Source organism: Silurus aristotelis (genome assembly GCF_946808225.1).
Source record: "Silurus aristotelis genome assembly, chromosome: 6".
In the NCBI taxonomy this organism is placed as follows: Eukaryota; Metazoa; Chordata; class Actinopteri; order Siluriformes; family Siluridae; genus Silurus; species Silurus aristotelis.
The window spans coordinates 18,824,923-18,846,132 of record NC_139579.1 but is presented as its reverse complement, the minus strand read 5'-3'; the positions used below and the strand labels follow the sequence as shown (position 1 = coordinate 18,846,132).

General features: G+C 37.1%; 2 protein-coding genes across 5 annotated transcripts in view; one reads left to right on the top strand and one right to left on the bottom strand.

The window, feature by feature from the left end:
- tmem63c (transmembrane protein 63C) overlaps window positions 1–12,069 on the bottom strand; it is a 32,077-nt gene extending 20,008 nt beyond the window's left edge. The window contains exons 1-2 of one of the 2 annotated variants that reach the window (XM_083543455.1): window positions 11,993–12,069; window positions 11,290–11,373 (exon numbers count right to left, since the gene is read on the bottom strand). The gene's annotated coding sequence lies outside the window, so the exon portion shown is untranslated. The remainder of the gene's footprint in view (window positions 1–11,289; window positions 11,374–11,992) is intronic. The other variant, XM_083543456.1, reaches the window with a different exon arrangement.
- A 499-nt stretch (window positions 12,070–12,568) lies between these two features.
- zdhhc22 (zDHHC palmitoyltransferase 22) lies at window positions 12,569–15,997 on the top strand. 3 transcript variants are annotated; one of them, XM_083545388.1, is made up of 3 exons: window positions 12,569–12,627; window positions 13,677–14,234; window positions 14,327–15,997. In XM_083545388.1, exons 2-3 carry the CDS (start codon window positions 13,691–13,693, stop codon window positions 14,611–14,613), a joined length of 831 nt encoding a protein of 276 aa, XP_083401514.1. In that variant the 5' UTR covers window positions 12,569–12,627; window positions 13,677–13,690; the 3' UTR covers window positions 14,614–15,997. The 3 variants fall into 3 exon arrangements, with proteins under 3 accessions (XP_083401514.1, XP_083401513.1, XP_083401512.1); XM_083545387.1 differs by having other exon boundaries at window positions 12,582–12,729; XM_083545386.1 differs by having other exon boundaries at window positions 12,586–12,738.
- Window positions 15,998–21,210: the final 5,213 nt, after the last annotated feature.

Here is a 21,210-nt window from a genome sequence, read left to right as displayed (position 1 = left end):
AGTAAAATAAGAACATATTATTAAAATTAAGATGCAGTCATGGTCATGGTTTTGACCATAAACATGATATTGAAGTTTAAAGACAGATTTGTGCACTGGTACAAAACACACACTAGACAGCATACACAAATCTGCTTCAGACAACTATGAGTCAGCCATTCTGTAAGTACACCCCCACCCTAACACACACACATGCACAAACCCACAAATAAACAAACCTAATATGGTTTAATTATCTGCATAGATTTCTTAACTAACAGGTTCTTATTAGATTATACTAAATTATATATATATATATATATATATATATATATATATATATATATATATAGAGAGAGAGAGAGAGAGAGAGAGAGAGAGAGAGAGAGAGAGAGAGAGAGAGAGAGAGAGAGAGAGAGAGAGAGAGAGCATAGCGAGATACAGCCTGGCACAAATTCTATTCTATTCTTTTACTACATTAAACAGTTTCAGTTTTTGTTAGTTAAATTTAGTAAGTTTAATAGACAAAACACCTAGCCTTTTTTTGGGGGGGTTAAATAACATGTTGATCAATTTATTATGTTTTCTGCCCAACATGCATTACTATGGGAACCAGAATATATAACATAATATGTGCGTTTTTATCTAATATGCTTTATCTAATATGGTTTAAACAATAAAATAAAACTGCTGTGTTGCCATAACTATTGTCAGATATACTTGTTTTGACAATTAATCCAAAACCTAGCATCAGACTCAGTAGTGCTATTGTATACTTATATATATATATATATATATATATATATATAGCATATTGCCAAACTGCTTGGTAGTCCTTACTAATATCACCTATACACATGTACAGGACATTTACAAAGTTTTATTGGACATATTTATAGTTTCATGTTTTCAATCTAATAAAATCGCTGATGTTTTTTCATTGTCATCAAACAACAGAATCAGATTAATTCCAATCAAAAAGGAAAGATGTTAATGCACTACAAAACAGTCTTAGACAAATTTAGCTAACAAAAAGGCAGGATAATTTCCCTACTGTCCTTCACATGTTCATTTGTTTCTCCGGTGCACTCTTTCTGCAGCAGTTTTACCCACAGACCTACACGTCACTGAAAAGATCTTATTGCATATGTTCATTCAAAGTTTATGTATTTTATTCAGAAATATTACAAAAGGATGGAAAACATTCATTCAAATTACACCAAAACAACATTGTACTGAACATCACATACAACTGTCACAGGATATTATAATTTAGTCTCTATTTTGACTTGGATATAGAACTACAAATCAGTGAACTATAAACACCATAAACTATAATCACAGTGTAATGCTCCAGGACTGTGATAAACAACGGAACAGGCTTAGTGCTGTTTGCACCTGGGTCTCAGAAGAGAAATGAGAAAAAAACAAATAGAATTTCAAATAGATTAAAGAACAATGCAGTCCAAACAGCAGCTGAGGTCAAGCCCCAAGCAGAGATCTTTCCACAGCTGTTCACTTGTGTAACAATGCCACTGCGCTCAAATGATCAAATCCTGAATCTATCAGGCTTTCCCTAAACAATATTTGAATATTTGAAGTAATTGCATGAAAAGAGAAATTAAAAATATTCAAATTAATACTTAATAACAAGTAAATATTGCATTAAATATCTGTTCAACTGCATTAGCCACATATTTATAGCTAAATACCTATTGCATGCTTGAGCAATAAGATAATTATGAAGTAGTTAAAAAAAAAAAGTAAAGAATACACGAATAACCAAAGAGGTATGGATTAAAACTGTTGTTCCCTTCCTTAGAGGTCTGTGTAGTCTTTTGTCCTCGGTTAAAGTCTGAGAAGTCAATTTGAATAGGTCACAGTGTTATTTATGGATCATTGCTGAAGCTGTACTCTTGTTTCTTTATAATTTTGTGACTAAATGTAAGTTATGTTTGTTTTATATTGTAGGCAATTTCCCAAAATAAAAAAAAGGGTTTTATGTTTAAGATGATGACATGTTTAGAAAGGAATATATTTAAGCAACAGCCTTGAAATTATGTCAATTTTGTGGCTCTAAACCATGTGTAAGTAGGTTGATAGATCTTACCTCTGGGCTACCCTGTTGCAGCATAAGCTGGTTTAGAGGAAGCATGTGATCACTATAAAGGTAGAGCTGAATGGTAGGGGAGAATTGACAATGTCCAAATTATAGTGAAAATTCACCTTTTGTTGGTTTTAATGCTAATAACGCACCTATATCTAATAATATATATTCTTTTAGAACCTTAAAAATGGTTAACACATTATTAGGGTTCTTGGCATGACAAAATGTACATAATTTTTCACTGGCTGTGATTATCTGAATAGACACAGTTTGGTAAAGGAAAAACCTGGGCAATGATTGTCTTAAAAGACAACTTTAAAGACTACTGCTGTCATAGCTAATAATAATAATGAGTTTTTCTACAGCTTGTAGTTTACAGTTAGCTAACTGTGTGTTAGCCTAGATAGTAGCTAGCTTGCTAATTATAAATTAAAAATTCCACTTAAATTACATAAACAACTGGAAGCAGGAAAGGGGACAAATATACTAAAATCCAACTAATCGGTGTTCATTTCCTTTTCCTTCTTGATTGCTGTTTTATTGTGATTAACTACATTTTAGTAACGTAAATCACATAGTTTAGTTGCAAAAATTGCAGATTCACAACACAAGCAGCCTCTTGCGACTACCTGATACATAAATTTTTTGCCAAATTATAGTAAAATGTAATTTGCTTAAACATCTATCTACTCTTGTGGAGCCCTGGTGATCTGTGAACATGAAATAAGAAATCATCCATCTTGCTATAAGAATAACAAGAAATGTGTTACTAATACATAAAAACTGGGTTAAACTAAAAGTGAGTGCCCTCTCCTAGATTTCTGACATTTTCCCCATTAGTACATCAGGTTTCTGGGCTAACTGAAAATAGAGTACTCTCAGAACCCACTGGTAAATCCAAGTGGAAGTTTGGTGGCATGTGATGCGAAAAGCTATTTGAGATGAAATCCATATGTGATATTAATAAAGTGGATTATTATATTATTCAGAAATTATACCATTATTCTGCATAAGCATTCATTGTTGCAGCTCACAGCAAAAGAAACCTTTCCTTCACACAGTCACTGCTGTCGCTAAAACTAAAAAGCCTTGAATGTCTGGGATGCTAATAGACTTAGACGAGCCTGATCAAGCTAGACTGGATGCAACGAACTGTAAAGACTGTCTGTCAACAGTGATCAAACTGAGTGTGCTGCCAAAGGAGATAGAATCGAATCTGCAAATAGAGTCAGACAGAATCGGTAAACATTTGAACTTTCCTAAGTTAATTAAGCATTAAAATACAAATAAAATGCTTTGCAGTACAGATTTTTACTTTCACATTTGGCCTAAGGCCAGTCCCAGATGCATTGCAGTCTCTATCAAATCTTTAGTTTAAATCAGTTTATATCAATGTATTTGTTCCAATAATTTATTATTACTGTTCTAAAAATGGACGTACATTTACACATGGAGACTCCATATAAACTAAGTCTATTAATAACCAATTTTTTTTAATGTGTAAAAAAAACAGATTATTTTTAATCAGGCTAAGGTTTCTGTTAGAGGATTTTTATGCAGATTTATTTAAGTAATCTTGTGAATCTTGTAATTTGTCAATACGTTTTCAATTGGAAGTCTTCAAGACAGAGGACATTTTTTAGTAACAATATGGGCTGTTTTTTGCTTTAAAAATATTGAGAGAGAAAATGAATGGATAGAGATGCGGATATAAATATACATTTATATTTAATTTTGTCAGTAAAAGGAATTGATATTAACCCTTTGTTGATATTCCACAACCTGAATTAAATGCAACTATATAAGACTGAAATAAGAATGTATATATTCATAAACCTTTTACTTGCTGGAAGAATACAAAACTTTGTTAGTTCTTTTTATTGTTGGTTATTGTTTTCATGTAACTGCAAAAATCGTGTTTTCTAAATGAGTTAACTACATATGACAATAAGCAACATCAACACCTCAACACTCACACTCTTTATTGTGCAGTTTATTTCTTCAGTATGTTTCTTTACTTATTTGACCTCAAATAATAAAGTGAATATACAGACAGATCCACAATGTGGCATTTCCTTCACTCCCTGTAAACACTTGAGATTGCAACACAAGATGATATTGCCAAATGCTACCAATCTGTCACCCACATGCCCATGTGCTTTCCCCATAATAAACTTGTGGGACTAAAAACTGAGGTCAGTCTGTTAGTGCCAGAGCTTTTGAAACTGTGTGTGAATTTTTTTTGTCGAGAAGTACAAATGTACAGTTACCAGTTGTTTATACATTTCTAAATGTATTCTAGTATTCTAGTATTGCTGTGCGGTGGGACCTGAACTTTCTGTTGTGCCTTTCCACCCTCACACACCTTCTATGGCTGACAAATCATGAGTAGTTGTGGGTTTACATAGAGGGATGTATCACTTTGCAATCTCAGCCAAAAGCATAATTAAATATTCATACATCTGTTGTGCAGTGTTGCCCAAAAACCCAACATTTTGCCTTTAACTGCTTGCTGGGTGCTCTCATGTTTCTATGTGCATGTGCTTTTTTAAGTCCCAAAAATCTACAAAACATGTAAAAGGTTTGCAGTGATCTCCTAATTCCTAAATGTATTGCCCTGCTAACACATGACAAAATAGAAGTAAGCCATAGTTATTGCTGTATGGAAAACAAATACTTTTTCTTAGAACTTATAACTTACATAACTCACTGGACACTATATAAGGAACAAAATGACCCACACTTATTTACAATTTTACATAGAAAGGCAACTCATTATGAAATAGCCAAAAACTTCATCAGGTTCCACAATTGTCAGTCAAGAACAGAATAAGAATGATGCAGTGGTCATGACTATTAAAAAAAACATTACCTGGTTTGATGAATCTTAATTCTTAATGAGGCACACAGATGGCAGGGTCACAATTTGGCACCAACTGCATGAATCCATGGACTCAACCTGCATTGTGTCAACAGGCTAGCATGGTGGAGGTGGTGTTACGGTGTGGAGGATATTTCTTGGCACACTTTAGACCCGTTTATAGCAATAAATTGCTTGAATCCTGCAGACTTTTTTTTTTTTTGTAATTTAACATCTTCTAATGGCTACCTCCAGCAAAAGCTGTCTCAAAATAGTTTTGTGAAAAAGACAACCTTACTTTTCTTTAGCTACCCTACCTTTCACAGAATCTGAATACAATCGAATACCTTTGGCATGTCATAGAATGGTAGATTTATAACATCAGAATGCACTTGAAAAATCTTCAGGAAATACAAAATGCAATCATCTAAACATTGATCAAATTCTCAAAGAAATGTTTCAAACATCATGTAGAATTGCTATCATTAAGAAGTGGGGCTATTTTGATAGAAAAAAATAGTATAAGTATAAAGTCACTAATAAAATGCTTTGTAAGTATATCTACAATCTCTATTTTTGTCAGTGATCAGGGATACGATGCATAGGGGCAGTGTCTGAGGCGGAGCAACGCCCTTTGTGGAGGTCTGAGGCGGAGCGACAGGGGAAGAGCAACGTAGTCAGCAAGGATTGGGCGCGGAAAGGCACCCTCGCCGAGATTCTGGAGCGGAGCCCTCGGCGGAGGTCGGGACAGGCTTGGGGGCATGCTTGGCAGGGCAGACGGGCATATCGGTGATCTCAGCAGGTTGGAAGAGGTAGGGTTGGCAGGGTCTCTAGTCAGGCGGGAAGGCTGAGGTTGGGCAGCCCCCATAGCAGAGCTCAGGGACCGGAGAGACAGCCATCTCTAGAGGTTTTTTAAAACCATCTGGTTTGCCAGAGATTGTTCCTGACGCACCCGGAAATACTCTCTGCTGGGGGCTGAACTTCAGAATATCAACCATCTCAGTTGGGTGCCTGAATTGCCAGTCAGCGACGGAGCAAGCCCAACGATTTAATGCATTCAAAAGTTTCTGACCATCTTTTGGCCAGGATTATTCTGTAAGAAACTCACGGGACACGATGCATGGCCAGATTATTCTGTCAGTAATCAGGGACATGATGCAAAGAGGCCAGATTATTCTGTCAGTGATCTCACGGGTGACTTAGTGAGTGAGGACCCAAATGCAGGATGTGACAGGGTTAAGGAGAAAACAGGCTTTAATAAAAAACAAACTGAGCAATGGGGCAAGGCAAAAACACAGTCCAAAAAACAGTCCAGGGTCTAAACACAGGCAGCAGGGCAATGCAGGGAAGACAGAACTAAATAATAATAAAAAAAAAAACAGTAAAAAATATCAAAGAGCCAGAAAACCGAACAATGAAGGACAGAGCAGAATCACAAACCAAAAACCAGTCCAGAGTTCAAAACCAGAGCAGAGCAGAACAGGGGTCAGGAGCAGGGGCAGGAGCAGGAGCAGGAACCAGAGCAGGCAGGGTAGCAAGAATATTCTCAGATGGTGAGATAATCTGGTGCTGAGTTAAAGTCTTGGGTGTTCTTAAATATTGGGAGGCACGGAAAAAAGGGCAAGATGGCCGCCAAACCTGAAGTGCGTGCTGCGGAAACCGAAAGTCCGCACCGTGTGCCCGGAAGATTCTGACAATTTTATAATCATACCGCTCATATATGCATTTTGATAAATTGTTAACGACGATAATACAAGCCACAAAAGCCCCCAATTGACTATTCCCCACACTGCACCACCAGTAACAGGAACAGTCTCACACATCCACGTGAAATGATTAATCAAGTGTCTTTTTTATCTCTTTCGAACAATAAAGTAATTGTGAGAACAAAATAGATTCTGTAATGTTGGCGGGGGGGGGGGAGTAAATACACAATGTAATCCTATTGTACTAATTACAACATTGTTTATCATGTGCTATATGTTTTGTATGTAATATGCTTACTAGTATCTGTATCAAATAAAATATACAGACTACCGTAACTTCTGGACTATTAAGCGCACCTAAATATAAGCCGCACCCACTGTCTTTTGTCTTGTCTTTTACAAAGATTATTATTTTGAACATAAATAAGCCGCACCTGTCTATAAGCCGTTCTAATGAACTTTACACAGGCTTTAATGAAAGACAGTGTCTGTTACACGGTGTAACGGGTGAAATATGTTGTGGCTCCTTTAAGAGCAGAGCGGCATTTTGGGAGTAGCCTGCCGCCGCATTTTACCGGTATTACTGCATGTGTGCAAGACCGAGGAATATGTCCTTATTATTTTCTGATGTTCATTTCTAAGTTTCTTTGACTAACCCGTAACGCTGTTGCCAAGAAAAATAAAAAAGCACGTTTCTTGGAAACCTGTCTGTGCTTATATGATTTCTGTTGCAACTGGAGTTAGTGAGCTATCCCTTGACCCAGACTCAACGCGTTACAATGGCTTGTATCTAAACCAGGGGTGGGCAATTAATTTTTACAAGGGGCCACATGAAAAACCTGAATTGTGTCAGAGGGCCACACCAACGATAATATTTTAGGGATGCACCGAAATGAAAATTCAATTCAAAAGGCAATGAAATCCATAATTTTTTGTGTTATGCCTTTTGCCTTGGCACCATCACTGGAAAACTTTCCTGCCTTCTCAAAAACGTCCTCTACAGACGGAGTGCGCATGCTCGGATTGACTTTACTTTTCTGCGCCGCGTTCTTCTCACATTTAGAATGGCAATTGGGATGTTTGGATTTCAGGTAATAAATTAAACCCGACTTGGAGAAACTCTTTGCAGATACATCCCCTCTTGAAATTTCAGCATTGCATGTTTAGCAAATCGCTATCCGCACACCGCAGACATGTTGCTCTTATTCAGATAACCGTGTGCTGCTGCGCTTTTTTATTGCGTCATTACAATTGTGTTTCTGCCGTGTTGTTTCGGTGATTTAGGTATTTCGGCCGAAAATCTTCGGTGCATCCCTGTAATTTATGATTGGCCTCACGTGGGGGCAGCTCAGAACACAGGTGAAGTGCGTCTTTTCGTTTCTGTTCGGAAATTTCATTGGTCTAATGTTATGTCGCTTAGTTTTTTGGATTGGAGTTTGTGATCTGGGAAAAACCCAGGAAAAATCCATTAATAAGTCGCTTCGTTGTGTAAGCCGCGGGGTTTAAAGCGTCGGAAAAAAGTAGCGGCTTATAGTCCGGAAAATATGGTAAATAATAAAGTGAATCTACAATATGGCATTTATATGGATACATATTTTGGGTCACCTGACTTTTCCAAGCCTTTATGTGATTCTTCCCCGAACTGTTACCACAAAGTTAGGATGTCTTTGGATTCAAAAGCATAACATTTTCCCTTCACTTGAACTAGGAGACCCAAACCTGTTTATGACAATGGCAATGCACCTGTGCACAAAGCCAGCTCTATGGTTTACATGGGTTGAAATGGAAGATCTTAAGTGGTCTGCTATAGAGTTCTGAATTCAACCCTACTGAACACCTCTAGGATGAACTAGAAAGCTGACCACACCCCAGGCCTCCCCACACTAAATCAGTACCTTACTAACACGCTTGTTTTTTTTTTTATCAAACTCCATAAATCAGGAAGCATCCCTGAATCCCTGAAGCATTCTTAAGAGCAAGATTTCATCACGTACAATCACACTTGCATTTCTCCAATCATTTAATGAGAAAAAGAATTATACTTAGCTGAGAAGCTAAACACTGTGCTTAGCAGGTGTGTGTTCTGATGCTTTATTCATGACACTCTAATTATGAACCTCTATGAACATTTTGGTTTAAGACCACTGACATTTTAACCAGTATTCAAGCTTTTTACAGACACCTTGATCTGACACAGCAGCAAATGTCAAAGAAAGACATTATACTTCCAAGATCTACATATAGCATGACTGATTTTCTCTAGGTTCGAGAACTTTGCCCTTATGCTTAAACGTATACGCTCAACTGATAGCAAATGTAGTTTGTCTTTGACAAGTGGATGAGCTTTGTCTGTGATAAAAGGCTGTAAATGTCATTCACCATTTTCAATGATGTCTGAACTAAAAGAAGCAAGTCTGGCATTTGACTAAAGATACGTTAAGAAAAAGACTTTGTCATTACTAAAATACTTTATTGCAGCAGCAGCAGAGTAAGCATGTACTTGGTTAGTAAGTGACCACATATCAGGACAATATGCCAAATAATATCTTTTTCACCTTTTGAAAAAAAGAGAGAGGCTTTTTACTAGTCACATGTACATTACAGCAATGTTAAATTCTATCTTCACATATCTCAGTGATGTTAGGAAGCTGGAAGTCAGGGCACAGGGTCAGCCATTAAACAGCACCCCTGGAGCAGAACAGGTTAAGGGCCATGCTCAAGGGCCCAAGAGTGGCAGCTTGGTGATACTGGAGTTTGAACCACCCTGACATCTTATCAATAACCCAGAGTCTTAATCACTGAGCAACATCGTCCCCTGACAGAAATATGGTATGACAAGGACCAAAGAAATATTTGATGAGAGATTATTAAATCTGTTCCAGAAAATGCATTTGTAGGCTGCAGGTGCAGGTGAAATTTGTACAGTGAGGAAAATAAGTATTTGAACACCCTGCTATTTTGCAAGTTCTCCCACTTAGAAATCATGGAGGGGTCTAAAATTGTCATCGTAGGTGCATGTCCACTGCGAGAGACATAATCTAAAAAAAAAAATCCAGAAATCACAATATATGATTTTTAAACTATTTATTTGTATGATACAGCTGCAAATAAGTATTTGAACACCTGTCTATCAGCTAGAATTCTGACCCTCAAAGACCTGTTAGTCTGCCTTTAAAATGTCCACCGCCACTACATTTATTATCCTAAATTAGATGCACCTGTTTGAGGTTGTTAGCTGCATAAAGTACAATCAGTAAGAATCCAACGACTAACATGGCCAAGACCAAAGAGCTGTCCAAAGACACTAGAGACAAAATTGTACACCTCCACAAGGCTGGAAAGGGCTACGGGGAAATTGCCAAGCAGCTTAGTGAAAAAATGTCCACTGTTGAAGCAATCATTAGAAAATGGAAGAAGCTAAACATGACTGTCAATCTCCCTCAGACTAGGGCTCCATGCAAGATCTCACCTCGTGGGGTCTCAATGATCCTAAGGAAGGTGAGAAATCAGCCCAGAACTACACGGGAGGAGCTGGTCAACGGCCTGAAAAGAGCTGGGACCACCGTTTCCAAAGTTACTGTTGGTAATACACTAAGACGTCATGGTTTGAAATCATGCATGGCACGGAAGGTTCCCCTGCTTAAACCAGCACATGTACAGGCATGTCTTAAGTTTGCCAATGACCATTTGGATGATCCAGAGGAGTCATGGGAGAAAGTCATGTGGTCAGATGAGACCAAAATAGAACTTTTGGGTCATAATTCCACTAAACATGTTTGAAGGAAGAAAAATGATGAGTAACATTCCAAGAACACCATCCCTACAGTGGTAGCATTATGCTTTGGGGGTGTTTTTCTGCACATGGGACAGGGCGACTGCACTGTATCATTGAAAGGATGACAGGGGCCATGTATTGCGAGATTTTGGGGAACAACCTCCTTCCCTCAGTTAGAGCATTGAAGATGGGTCGAGGCTGGGTCTTCCAACATGACAATGACCCAAAGCACACAGCCAGGATAACCAAGGAGTGGCTCTGTAAGATGCATATCAAGGTTCTGGCGTGGCCTAGCCAGTCTCCAGACCTAAACCCAATAAAGAATCTTTGGAGGGAGCTCAAAGTCCGTGTTTCTCAGTGACAGGCCAGAAACCTGACTGATCTAGAGAAGATCTGTGTGGAGGAGTGGGCCAAAATCCCTCCTGCAGTGTTTGTAAACCTGGTGAAAAACTACAGTAAACTTTGGCCTTTGTAATTGCAAACAAAAGGCTACTGTACCAAATATTAACATTGACTTTCTCAGGTGTTCAAATACTTATTTGCAGCTGTATCATACAAATAAATAGTTAAAAAATCATACATTGTGATTTCTGAATTTTTTTTTTAGATTATGTCTCTCACAGTGGATATGCACCTACGATGACAATTTCAGACCCCTCCATGATTTTTAAGTGGGAGAACTTGCAAAATAGTAGGGTGTTCAAATACTTATTTTCCTCACTGTATATAATCCTCAACACAAGCAAACACATAAAGGAAGATGGATGTAGAAAGTGAATCATAACACACCAGAGCCATTTCTCTGGTGAAGTGTCAACTGACAAACCACAATTTCTCAGAGGACATTCAACTTTTTACTCACGTATTCTGTACACCTCAAAGAGCTCAGTCTTCTTGCACAGTGCAGCCACACCGCAGCACGGGCTCAAGCCGGATCTAGAAAGCTCTGCGATGAGATTAAAATAAGCACGTGTGTGTATGTGTGTGTATATATATATATATATATATATATATATATATATATATATATATATATATATATATATATATATATGTGTGTATGTATGTATGTGTATATATATATATATATATATATATATATATATATATATATATATATATAAAATGTTTGTTTATATAGATATGCGTAAAATATCCCGTGAACTAATATGCAGTGCGCCTACGCAAAATCCAATGCATCGCTATATATATATATATATATATATATATATATATATATATATATATATATATATATATATAGGTGGAACACAGGCATAATCTATAATCTGCGCCTTATTGCTCGCCATGCATTAGGTAGAAGTGCTGCAGCTGCTTTATAAATACAAGTCATAAATCAATACGCCCACTTTCCCCAAACCATTCAACTTCATTCTAATAAATAAATAAATAAATAAAAATAAATCAACACGCTTCCTCTTTTTTCGAGTTAAATCGCATAAAAAAACACAGTTCTCCTGATTATACATGTATTACCAAGCAGTTTATCAAACATTTATAATTAATTATCGTAAAAAAAAATGTCAAACAATAGCATGGCTCACCTTTTCAGTGTGTCTATAGCGCAGGCGGTGTCCGGTTAGACGCTTCTGGCTGGCTGCATCAGCACCAAGGAACAAGGGGAGCGCCCGTCTGCTTAGGGAGCGTCTGCAAAGTTACACCACATTTACAACCTGAGGGACCGGCGTGATTTTTTTGTTGTTGTTGTTTTAGTGCGCTGGTTGCCACTCATTTTTCAGACCATTTTCCTTTAATAATCTAACATTTGACGCAGTTTATAAGCTTTGAGGAAAAAAATATAATTGGATTTAACGTTTGTAGTAAGATAAGGCAATTGGAAAGCCCTTCAAAATTTTAGTCCTATCTGTTTTAGACGTGTTGAACCTACAGTATATCACGTGTATCCTACATGATGCGTTTATGAAGGTGTACACCATCACACATATTAACTATATATTAATATTTATATAGACCGATGATTATCTAACGGGCTTAGAACCATGTCTTGGGGCTATAAAACTTCAGACGGCAAGATGGGGTTAATTGTCCTAGCCTGCCCCCATCCGCCTCGTGTTTTTCTCCCCATCATGTTGCCACACCAACAGGAGGTGCTACAATATCTGCTCACAACGGAAATATATTATAGCGTGGCAGATGGACGCATAACGTCTGGCAACCGGTAATTCCCCCCTCTCTCTTTTTTTTAATGAGTCCTTGTTTAATGCGCGCGTGAGACATGAGGACTGAAAAACCAGCTTAAAGGATATAATCATCAGACACGGTAAAGCCTGTATGTGTCAGAAATGGGTCTCATTATAAAATCTTATATAATACGTATTGTAGATAGCGTCTTACTGTGTGTGTGTGTGTGTGTGTGTGTGTGTGTGTTTTGTTGAAGCTAATAATATGGATGTATTCGATTGCTAGGGGGCTTTGCGACAGAACGATTTTCATATACTGCACCCTCTGGACCACAATTTCGGTCACAGATAAAGAAAAATAACTCAAATGGACCTTAAAATTGCTCTAATAAAATAGAAAACATTTTGGCTGTTATGCTTGTGTGAAATTATTATTATTATTATTATTATTATTATTATTATTATTATTATTATTATTATAAGAAACGTATTTATCCCAACAAAAAAGTGCTACCCATTAACAAAGTGACAAACTGTTTTGTTTGTCTGCTGAAATAACACAATGAAGCATGTATGTATTTTTGACCTAAGTTTATATACATGTGTGTGTGTGTGTGTGTGTGTGTGTGTGTGTGTGTGTGTGTGTGTGTGTGTGTGTGTGTGTGTGTATGTACGTATTTGGTGCATATAATGTACCTCTAATTGTAAACATGCCACTTCCACCCCCTGGTTCCAATCAGTGCAATTAAAACTACACTGCGGTACCTTTTTATATCTACGAGTGCAACAGTATGATAGAAAGTATATAATGTGGTAGCAGATAGCTACTGCAAATAAATATAAATTTCATAGTATATGAGAAAAAAAAAATCCCACATTGTAAAACAGTATGTAAAGTAATACATACATATATATGAACATGGATAAACATTTTTTTTTTGCATTTATGAAATTATGAGTAATCAGACAAATGGCACTATACCTCTTAATAAACCGTAAGCAAGAATCTTAAAAAATATTTAACTGCTGTGAGGAAAGTTATTTAACTTTTGTGTAACCAGTACTCTGTTATCTCATCTAACCGCAGGCATAATCGCCAGGATGCTGAAACTGCGAATGCTCAATGCTATTGCACCAGCCTACTTCTATACTGCCACAGCCGTCACCTTTGTTCTCCATTTCTTCCTTTTCATGCCCACTATTTTTCAAACTCAAAATGTTCCACCGAGTCCTGTCATGCTGCTCCATATTGCTGTTTTGATGTTTTTTATGCTTAATGCACTTGGGAATTATTCAATGACTATATGGTTCCCAGCGGAGAGTGCCAACGAGAACATTATCCCCGTCTGTTCACCAGACTGTCCAGACAGAGTGGACGCTCACTACCTCCTTAATGGTCGGCATTTCTGCAAATTGTGTAAGAAAGTCATTCTGAAACGGGACCACCATTGTTTCTTCACAGGAAACTGCATAGGGAACAGGAACATGCGCTACTTTATAATGTTTAGTATCTACACATCCTGTACCTGTCTATACTCTCTGGTGCTTGGGGTGGCCTATCTCACAGTAGAGTATGCCATCTCCTTCGAAAACCCTTTGACTTTCCTCACACTTTTGCCCCTCTCAACAGGCTATTTCTTCCTTGGTAAGTTGTTTTAATCTTTTCACGATGTGGAGAGATCTATATCCAGGCCATTGAAAGCATTCTTAATGTCCTCCTTCTTTTTTCTCTCGTAGGTTCCATTTCAGGCCTTCAGTTCTTCCTGGTCATCATGCTGTATGTATGGTTAGGCATTGGTTTGGTGAGTGCCGGGTTCTGCTGCCAACAAATCTTGCTTGTGGCCCGTGGACAAACCTGGTGCCAGCTACAGAAAGGGCAGCTAGTGGAAAGCCGAAGAACATGGCGATCCAATTTGAGTGATGTATTTGGTTCCCGCTGGTTTTTGGGCTTCTTTCTGCCTGTCCAGACTGTGGAGACCTCTCACGGAAACTGGCATAGTTACCATGATCGCAAGCATGACTGACTGTCTTTATTAAGTGCATAGATATGAAGACTTATTACAGCATCTGCTGTTCTAGATGATTTGCAAGGTGGAGAAACAGTGCCATTGTTTTAGAGATTAGGTAATTAAGTGATCGGTCCTCACTTTAAATGAATATATTTATTGCTGTTTATCAGTGTTATTTAAAAAAAATATTTTTATTGAATAGATGAAGACCATAGTTTTAAATAGGAATTATCCATTTATAAAACTACAATTAATAAGTGATTTTTACCTGACCTTATAAGTTACCATCATCAGCATAACCATCATTTTAAACAGACAAGACTACACAAAATTGCATTTAATGACAATATGGCATTATTACAAATTTCAAGTATACTAATAACAAAACATTCCAATAAAGTACAGGATGTGATTACACGAAAGTAAGCATTAATGCAGTATGTGCACCTCATTCATCGATTAGCAGTGTTAACAGACCACAAATATGCTTGACAAAACATTCCACCTGCATCTGTGCCTTTTTAAAATGAGTATTAACAGGAAATGTTAATGCTAATAGACACTTTAATGCAAGATTGCAGTGATCCATTGTTAGTGGTTCCACGGTTCTACTGTTTCAAACTTGCAAGTCATTTTGTACCCCACCCATGTCTTGCTACTGTATAATCCTAGATAAAATTATGGAATGGATGCATTCCAGTCATCTGTTTACATGCTAACTGGATCAGGTCTTTGTGGAAGATTTAATTTACAGTCATTATGTGTTCAGGAACTGAAGAACTATTTCCGAACCTTTATTTATTTATTTATTTATTTATTTATTTATTTATTTATTTATTTATTTATTTAACAATATATATTTATTAACTACTGTATTTAAAAAAAAATTTATAATCATTTGGTACATAATTGAAAATAAAAAAAATTGGAACAGTACACAAGAGTGCACATAAATGAGGACTGTGGACCTGCTGATGGACCCTGAGAGTGCAGTATCAACAGAATAAATTAACCACCTTTATTTTCCCCCATGAAGTTTTTTTACATTTTAATGAATGAATGAATTTGTTTATTTATCATTTATATTTTACTACTATATATTTGGTTACCTTACTGAGTTGTGTCCTTAGTTGTATGCTTAGTGCTCATTTCATTTGTAAATGTGAATATGTTTAAAGCTATAGCATTTAATATTAAGTTATTAAGGTCATGGTTTATTCTTTATCAATGAAAATGTTAGCAGCAATGTCAAAGCACTTTATTCTTAAAAAAATGTAGCATCAGCGTAAAGAACTGTAGACTTTGTTTAGGACACTTGCTGTCAAATTCATATCTATTCTATTGCTGTAATGCAGTTTTCTCCGATCGCCATCAATAAAAAATGTTATACAATGTTAAATATGAGTGTTACTCAGGTGAAAACAGACATGCTTAATTAACTGAGCATGTATTTATAAGCAATCTTGTAAAAAACAACAACAGTATTTCGGAAATAGATTTAGCAATATCAATTGATAGCATCCCACCCACTCCAATTCAGACTGCTACTGCTTTGTCTCACCCTGCTATGCTAAAATTTAAAGTATCGGTTTCTCGTGACTATTTCTGAGCAAACAGTACATATATACAGTGAGGAAAATAAGTATTTGAACACCCTGCTATTTTGCAAGTTCTCCCACTTAGAAATCATGGAGGGGTCTGAAATTGTCATCGTAGGTGCATGTCCACTGTGAGAGACATAATCTAAAAAATACAAAAAAAATTCCAGAAATCACAATGTATGATTTTTTAACTATTTATTTGTATGATACAGCTGCAAATAAGTATTTATTTTATTATTATAACACCTGAGAAAGTCAATGTTAATATTTGGTACAGTAGCCTTTGTTTGCAATTACAGAGGTCAAACGTTTCCTGTAGTTTTTCACCAGGTTTGCACACACTGCAGGAAGGATTTTGGCCCACTTCTCCACACAGTTCTTCTCTAGATAAGTCAGGTTTCCTGCCTGTCGCTGAGAAACACGGAGTTTGAGCTCCCTCCAAAGATTCTCTATTGGGTTTAGGTCTGGAGACTGGCTAGGCCACACCAGAACCTTGATATGCTTCTTACAGAGCCACTCCTTGGTTATCCTGGCTGTGTGCTTCGGGCTATTGTCATGTTGGAAGACCCAGCCTCGACCCATCTTAAATGCTCTAACTGAGGGAAGGAGGTTGTTCCCCAAAATCTCGCAATACATGGCCCCGGTCATCCTCTCCTTAATACAGTGCAGTCGCCCTGTCCCATGTGCAGAAAAACACCCCCAAAGCATGATGCTACCACCCCCATGCTTCACAGTAGGGATGGTGTTCTTGGGATGATACTTATCTTTCTTCTTCCTCCAAACACCAGTGGAATTATGACCCAAAAGTTCCATTTTGGTCTCATCTGACCACATGACTTTCTCCCATGACTCCTCTGGATCATCCAAATGGTCATTGGCAAACTTAAGACGTGCCTGGACATGTGCTGGTTTAAGCAGGGGAACCTTCCGTGCCATGCATGATTTCAAACCATGACGTCTTAGTGTATTACTAACAGTAACCTTGGAAACGGTGGTCCCAGCTCTTTTCAGGTCATTGACCAGCTCCTCCCGTGTAGTTCTGGGCTGATTTCTCACCTTCCTTAGGATCATTGAGACCACACGAGGTGAGATCTTGCATGGAGCCCCAGTCCGAGGGAGTTTGACAGTCATGTTTAGCTTCTTCCATTTTCTAATGATTGCTCCAAAGTGGACCTTTTTTCACCAATCTGCTTGGCAATTTCCCCGTAGCCCTTTCCAGCCTTGTGGAGGTGTACAATTTTGTCTCTAGTGTCTTTGGACAGCTCTTTGGTCTTGGCCATGTTAGTAGTTGGATTCTTACTGATTGTATGGGGTGGACAGGCGTCTTTATGCAGCTAACGACCTCAAACAGGTGCATCTAATTTAGGATAATAAATGTAGTGGAGGTGGACATTTTAAAGGCGGACTAACAGGTCCTTGAGGGTCAGAATTCTAGCTGATAGACAGGTGTTCAAATACTTATTTGCCGCTGTATTATACAAATAAATAGTTCAAAAATCATATATTGTGTTTTCTGAATTTTTTTTTTAGATTATGTCTCTCACAGTGGACATGCACCTATGATGACAATTTCAGACCCCTCCATGATTTCTAAGTGTGAGAACTTGCAAAATAGCAGGGTGTTCAAATACTTATTTTTCTCACTGTATATATAGTACCTTACTTATGCTACTCACTTGAATTCCTTCCAGTGATTTGTCAGTTAGCAGAAATAGAAGAGGTCAACCTCAGTGTTTCTTGAGCAAGAGCAAAAAAATTTAGACAGGTAGGAGGTAAGGTAAGAGTAGGAATATCAAAAGCCATGGTTAAGCAACTGTCAATGTGTCCCTTGAGCAACTAGTATGACTCAGACAACCAGCCATCTTCAGCCTGAGCTACTTACAGAGAGCTAATCTGCACTACTAAAATGGCTTTTCAGAGGCATTTTCACAGTTTGTTCTTACATGGCACATTTCTGTATCTAAACATTTTACCAAGAAAAAAGTCAGGTTCATATTTAATTAAAGCTCTTCCAAATGTGCGGTTTATGTTAAAAACCTGCAGAGACAAAGTAAACAGCCTGAAGCCTCAATTCACAAACATGAGAAGAACTATGAGAGATGTCTCTGTGCAGAACCAAAAAACAGAGGCAGTTAACAGAAGATTTAAAGTCTAAGTCCATGGCTAAGCATCCCTTTTAAAATCATGTGTACAGAATTAGTTACCTCCTCCTATTTTACGTTCTTTTTCGGCTAGTCCTAATTAGCACTTGAGGATCGAAGCTTGTTGGAATACCAGATATGTTAATCTAGCTCTTAGTTTGAAAGATACAATGATTTTTAATAGTGTTTTATTAAGCTGACCATTACTTTAGCCACAAATCCCTCATCTAATGGCAGCCCTATGTATAAATGCCTGTACATTTAAATCCTCTTCCTGGTCTTGTGTATGTCAGGACAATTATCATGCACCTCTGCAAACATTTTTCATGTTAATTGTTCCCCAAAGGACCATAACAAGACTGTAAAGATTTTCAGGTAAACCAGAGTGACAAAATGAGCAAAACTCTGGCCCTGGGTATACCCACATTGTGGGAGAGATTTATTAAGCTATCAGCGTCTGACATGGCAGCAGGTGTTCTTTTTAGATGAAGACAATGTTGGCAGTCTCTGCCCATGCTGAGACCACTGAGGATTCAACAATGTCTTAAATAAATATTTATACACTATGCCTCAGTTGATAACAGCCTCAGAACAATTACTGGGAACTTGAAAGTTTACGAAAACTAATATTTTTTGTTTGACTCCCAGACGGCAATGACAGCATGGACGAATGAAATACCAACTCGAGGCACAGTGAATGTCTGGCCTTGTTAAAACGCTTTCTGTGTTTTTAGCATTTGTCATTAAACCCTGTTGCAGCTTATAGAAGTCAGCATTTAGTGTTTTGCCGCCATCTCGGAGGAACATATCAGCCAGGTGAGGGCAGTGTTGGCCAAGTATTCGGGAACACTAAATTAAATGAAAACAAATAGTCTTTATAAAACTATTACGTAATCACAGTACAAATCAACTTATTGTTGAAAATGGTGGTAACTGCAATACACTGGTTTATTGTATGTAATCTGTATTATACATTTTATAATTTAGAATGTATTGTGTAAAATACAAGCTTTGGTTTTCTTATTCTCAGTGAAAAGATGTTGCAGTGATCTATGAATAATTATGTATTATTTTCACAAAACACAGCAAAAATGTAGTCAGGACTTATCTGTTGCTGAATTACGTTTTGAATCAAAATATATACTGACACCTATATGTTTGTTTTATAAAAGTGGAAGAAAAGCTACAGAAAAAATCTGTGAATTTCCTTGTTTTAAACCCCAACAGTTTACTACAGCAAAAGTAAATGAAAGAATGGTGGCACAGCAGGTCTCATGAGTGCATTTATCTAATTAAAGCATAAAAAACCTTAATATTTAGCCATTTATATATCTAGTTTGTGATAGTCAGTCTTATGCCCAGTCACCATTCCTCAGGCTAATGGCCAGAGACAGCAGCTGGACCAGGACCAAGCCAGTAAATTGCAGCGATTGGCAAGTTGGTCTGTATTAATTAAATTAATGTAATTAATGTGTATTCTGAGGTACAAGTCTACAAATGTTTTTATTTAAACAATACTGAGCCAGAAATATGCAATACAAACTGGCAGATATATTAAACTTTTAAATGGTCAGAAAATTTAAAGTAAAGGAAATTTCAAACTAACACATGCCTGGGTGTGTGTCGTGTTTAAAAAAAAAAAATGTTCTGGGATGTTTTTTAGTCATTATTTGGTTATCTGCCACATCTGATGCAACCCATCGAAGGCTTAAATGTAGCCAGGACTGATAGAGAAGGGAGGTAGCTACTGTATTTGTTCAGTTCTTGCTTATTTCTTGACCAGTGGTTTGTTGTTAAGACAATAAAAACCCTAATATTTTGTCACATGGGACATTTTTTGTGGGCTATGTAGTGCAGAGAAGAGAACTTGTATCACTACCCTCTGCAGGCTATTCACAAACATAACATAAACCCTTTAAATATTCTTTCTGCAAATGGCAGAAAACTCCAACTGCATAGCCTGAAGGCCCATTTAACATTCCTGCTCCTACTAATCAAAAATCACATGACCGGAAAATGACAATGAGATGATGCCAACTCCTAGGGCTTCCAAAGTAAATATAAAAGGCAACAGAGCTAACTGTTTCTCTGTCTCAACAATATCATTTCTGTAAATAATGTCTAATTCTGATTAAGTCTTACTATCATACTTGTAAAAACATAAACGCTTTTTAAAAATTTAAACTTTTAAAAAAAACATATTTTATACATTTAACACAATAATTTTAATCTGGGAAGGTTCAAATCCCAGCCACACCAAGCTGCCACTCCTGGGCCCTTAAACAAGGCCCTTAACCATGTAGCTGCTCAGTTGTATAAATGAGATCAATGTAAGTCCCTCTGGATAAGAGTGTTTGCCAAATGCCATAAGTTTTTATGTAAATCTTAATAGTCAAATGAATAAAGTATACACTGGGAGCTATATAACCCCACGTCCAGGAAAGGACACAGTGCAAAATGTAAATAAAAACAGAATACAATGATTTGCAAATCTCGTAAATCCATATTCCATTCACAATAAAACGAACAACAAAAACCATATTAACCGTTTAAACTGAGAATATATACAATTGAAAGGAAAACAAACAAATAGGGCCATGTTTACCACTGTGTATCACGTCTTCTGTCTTTATACATCTGTATACAACTGAGGAGACCAGTTGCTGAGGTTTTGGGAAAGGAATGTTGCTGCTGAACAGTTCTACATGTCCTTTATTGTATTTTTTTGTTCTATTATGCGCCAAAAGTTGGCAGGCATGTTGCAGCTATCAAATTCCTAATTACCTTGTTTTTCCTTAAAATTTAACATTTCCTCAGTTTAAACATTTGATAGGTTTTTTATGTTCTATTGTGAATAAAATATGGGTTTA

Coding starts and splice junctions, on each gene's coding strand:
- zdhhc22 (XM_083545388.1), top strand. CDS start 13,691: ATGCTGAAACTGCGAATGCTCAATGCTATTGCACCAGCCTACTTCTAT. Junction 14,235..14,326: donor AACAGGCTATTTCTTCCTTG/GTAAGTTGTTTT, acceptor TTTCTCTCGTAG/GTTCCATTTCAGGCCTTCAG.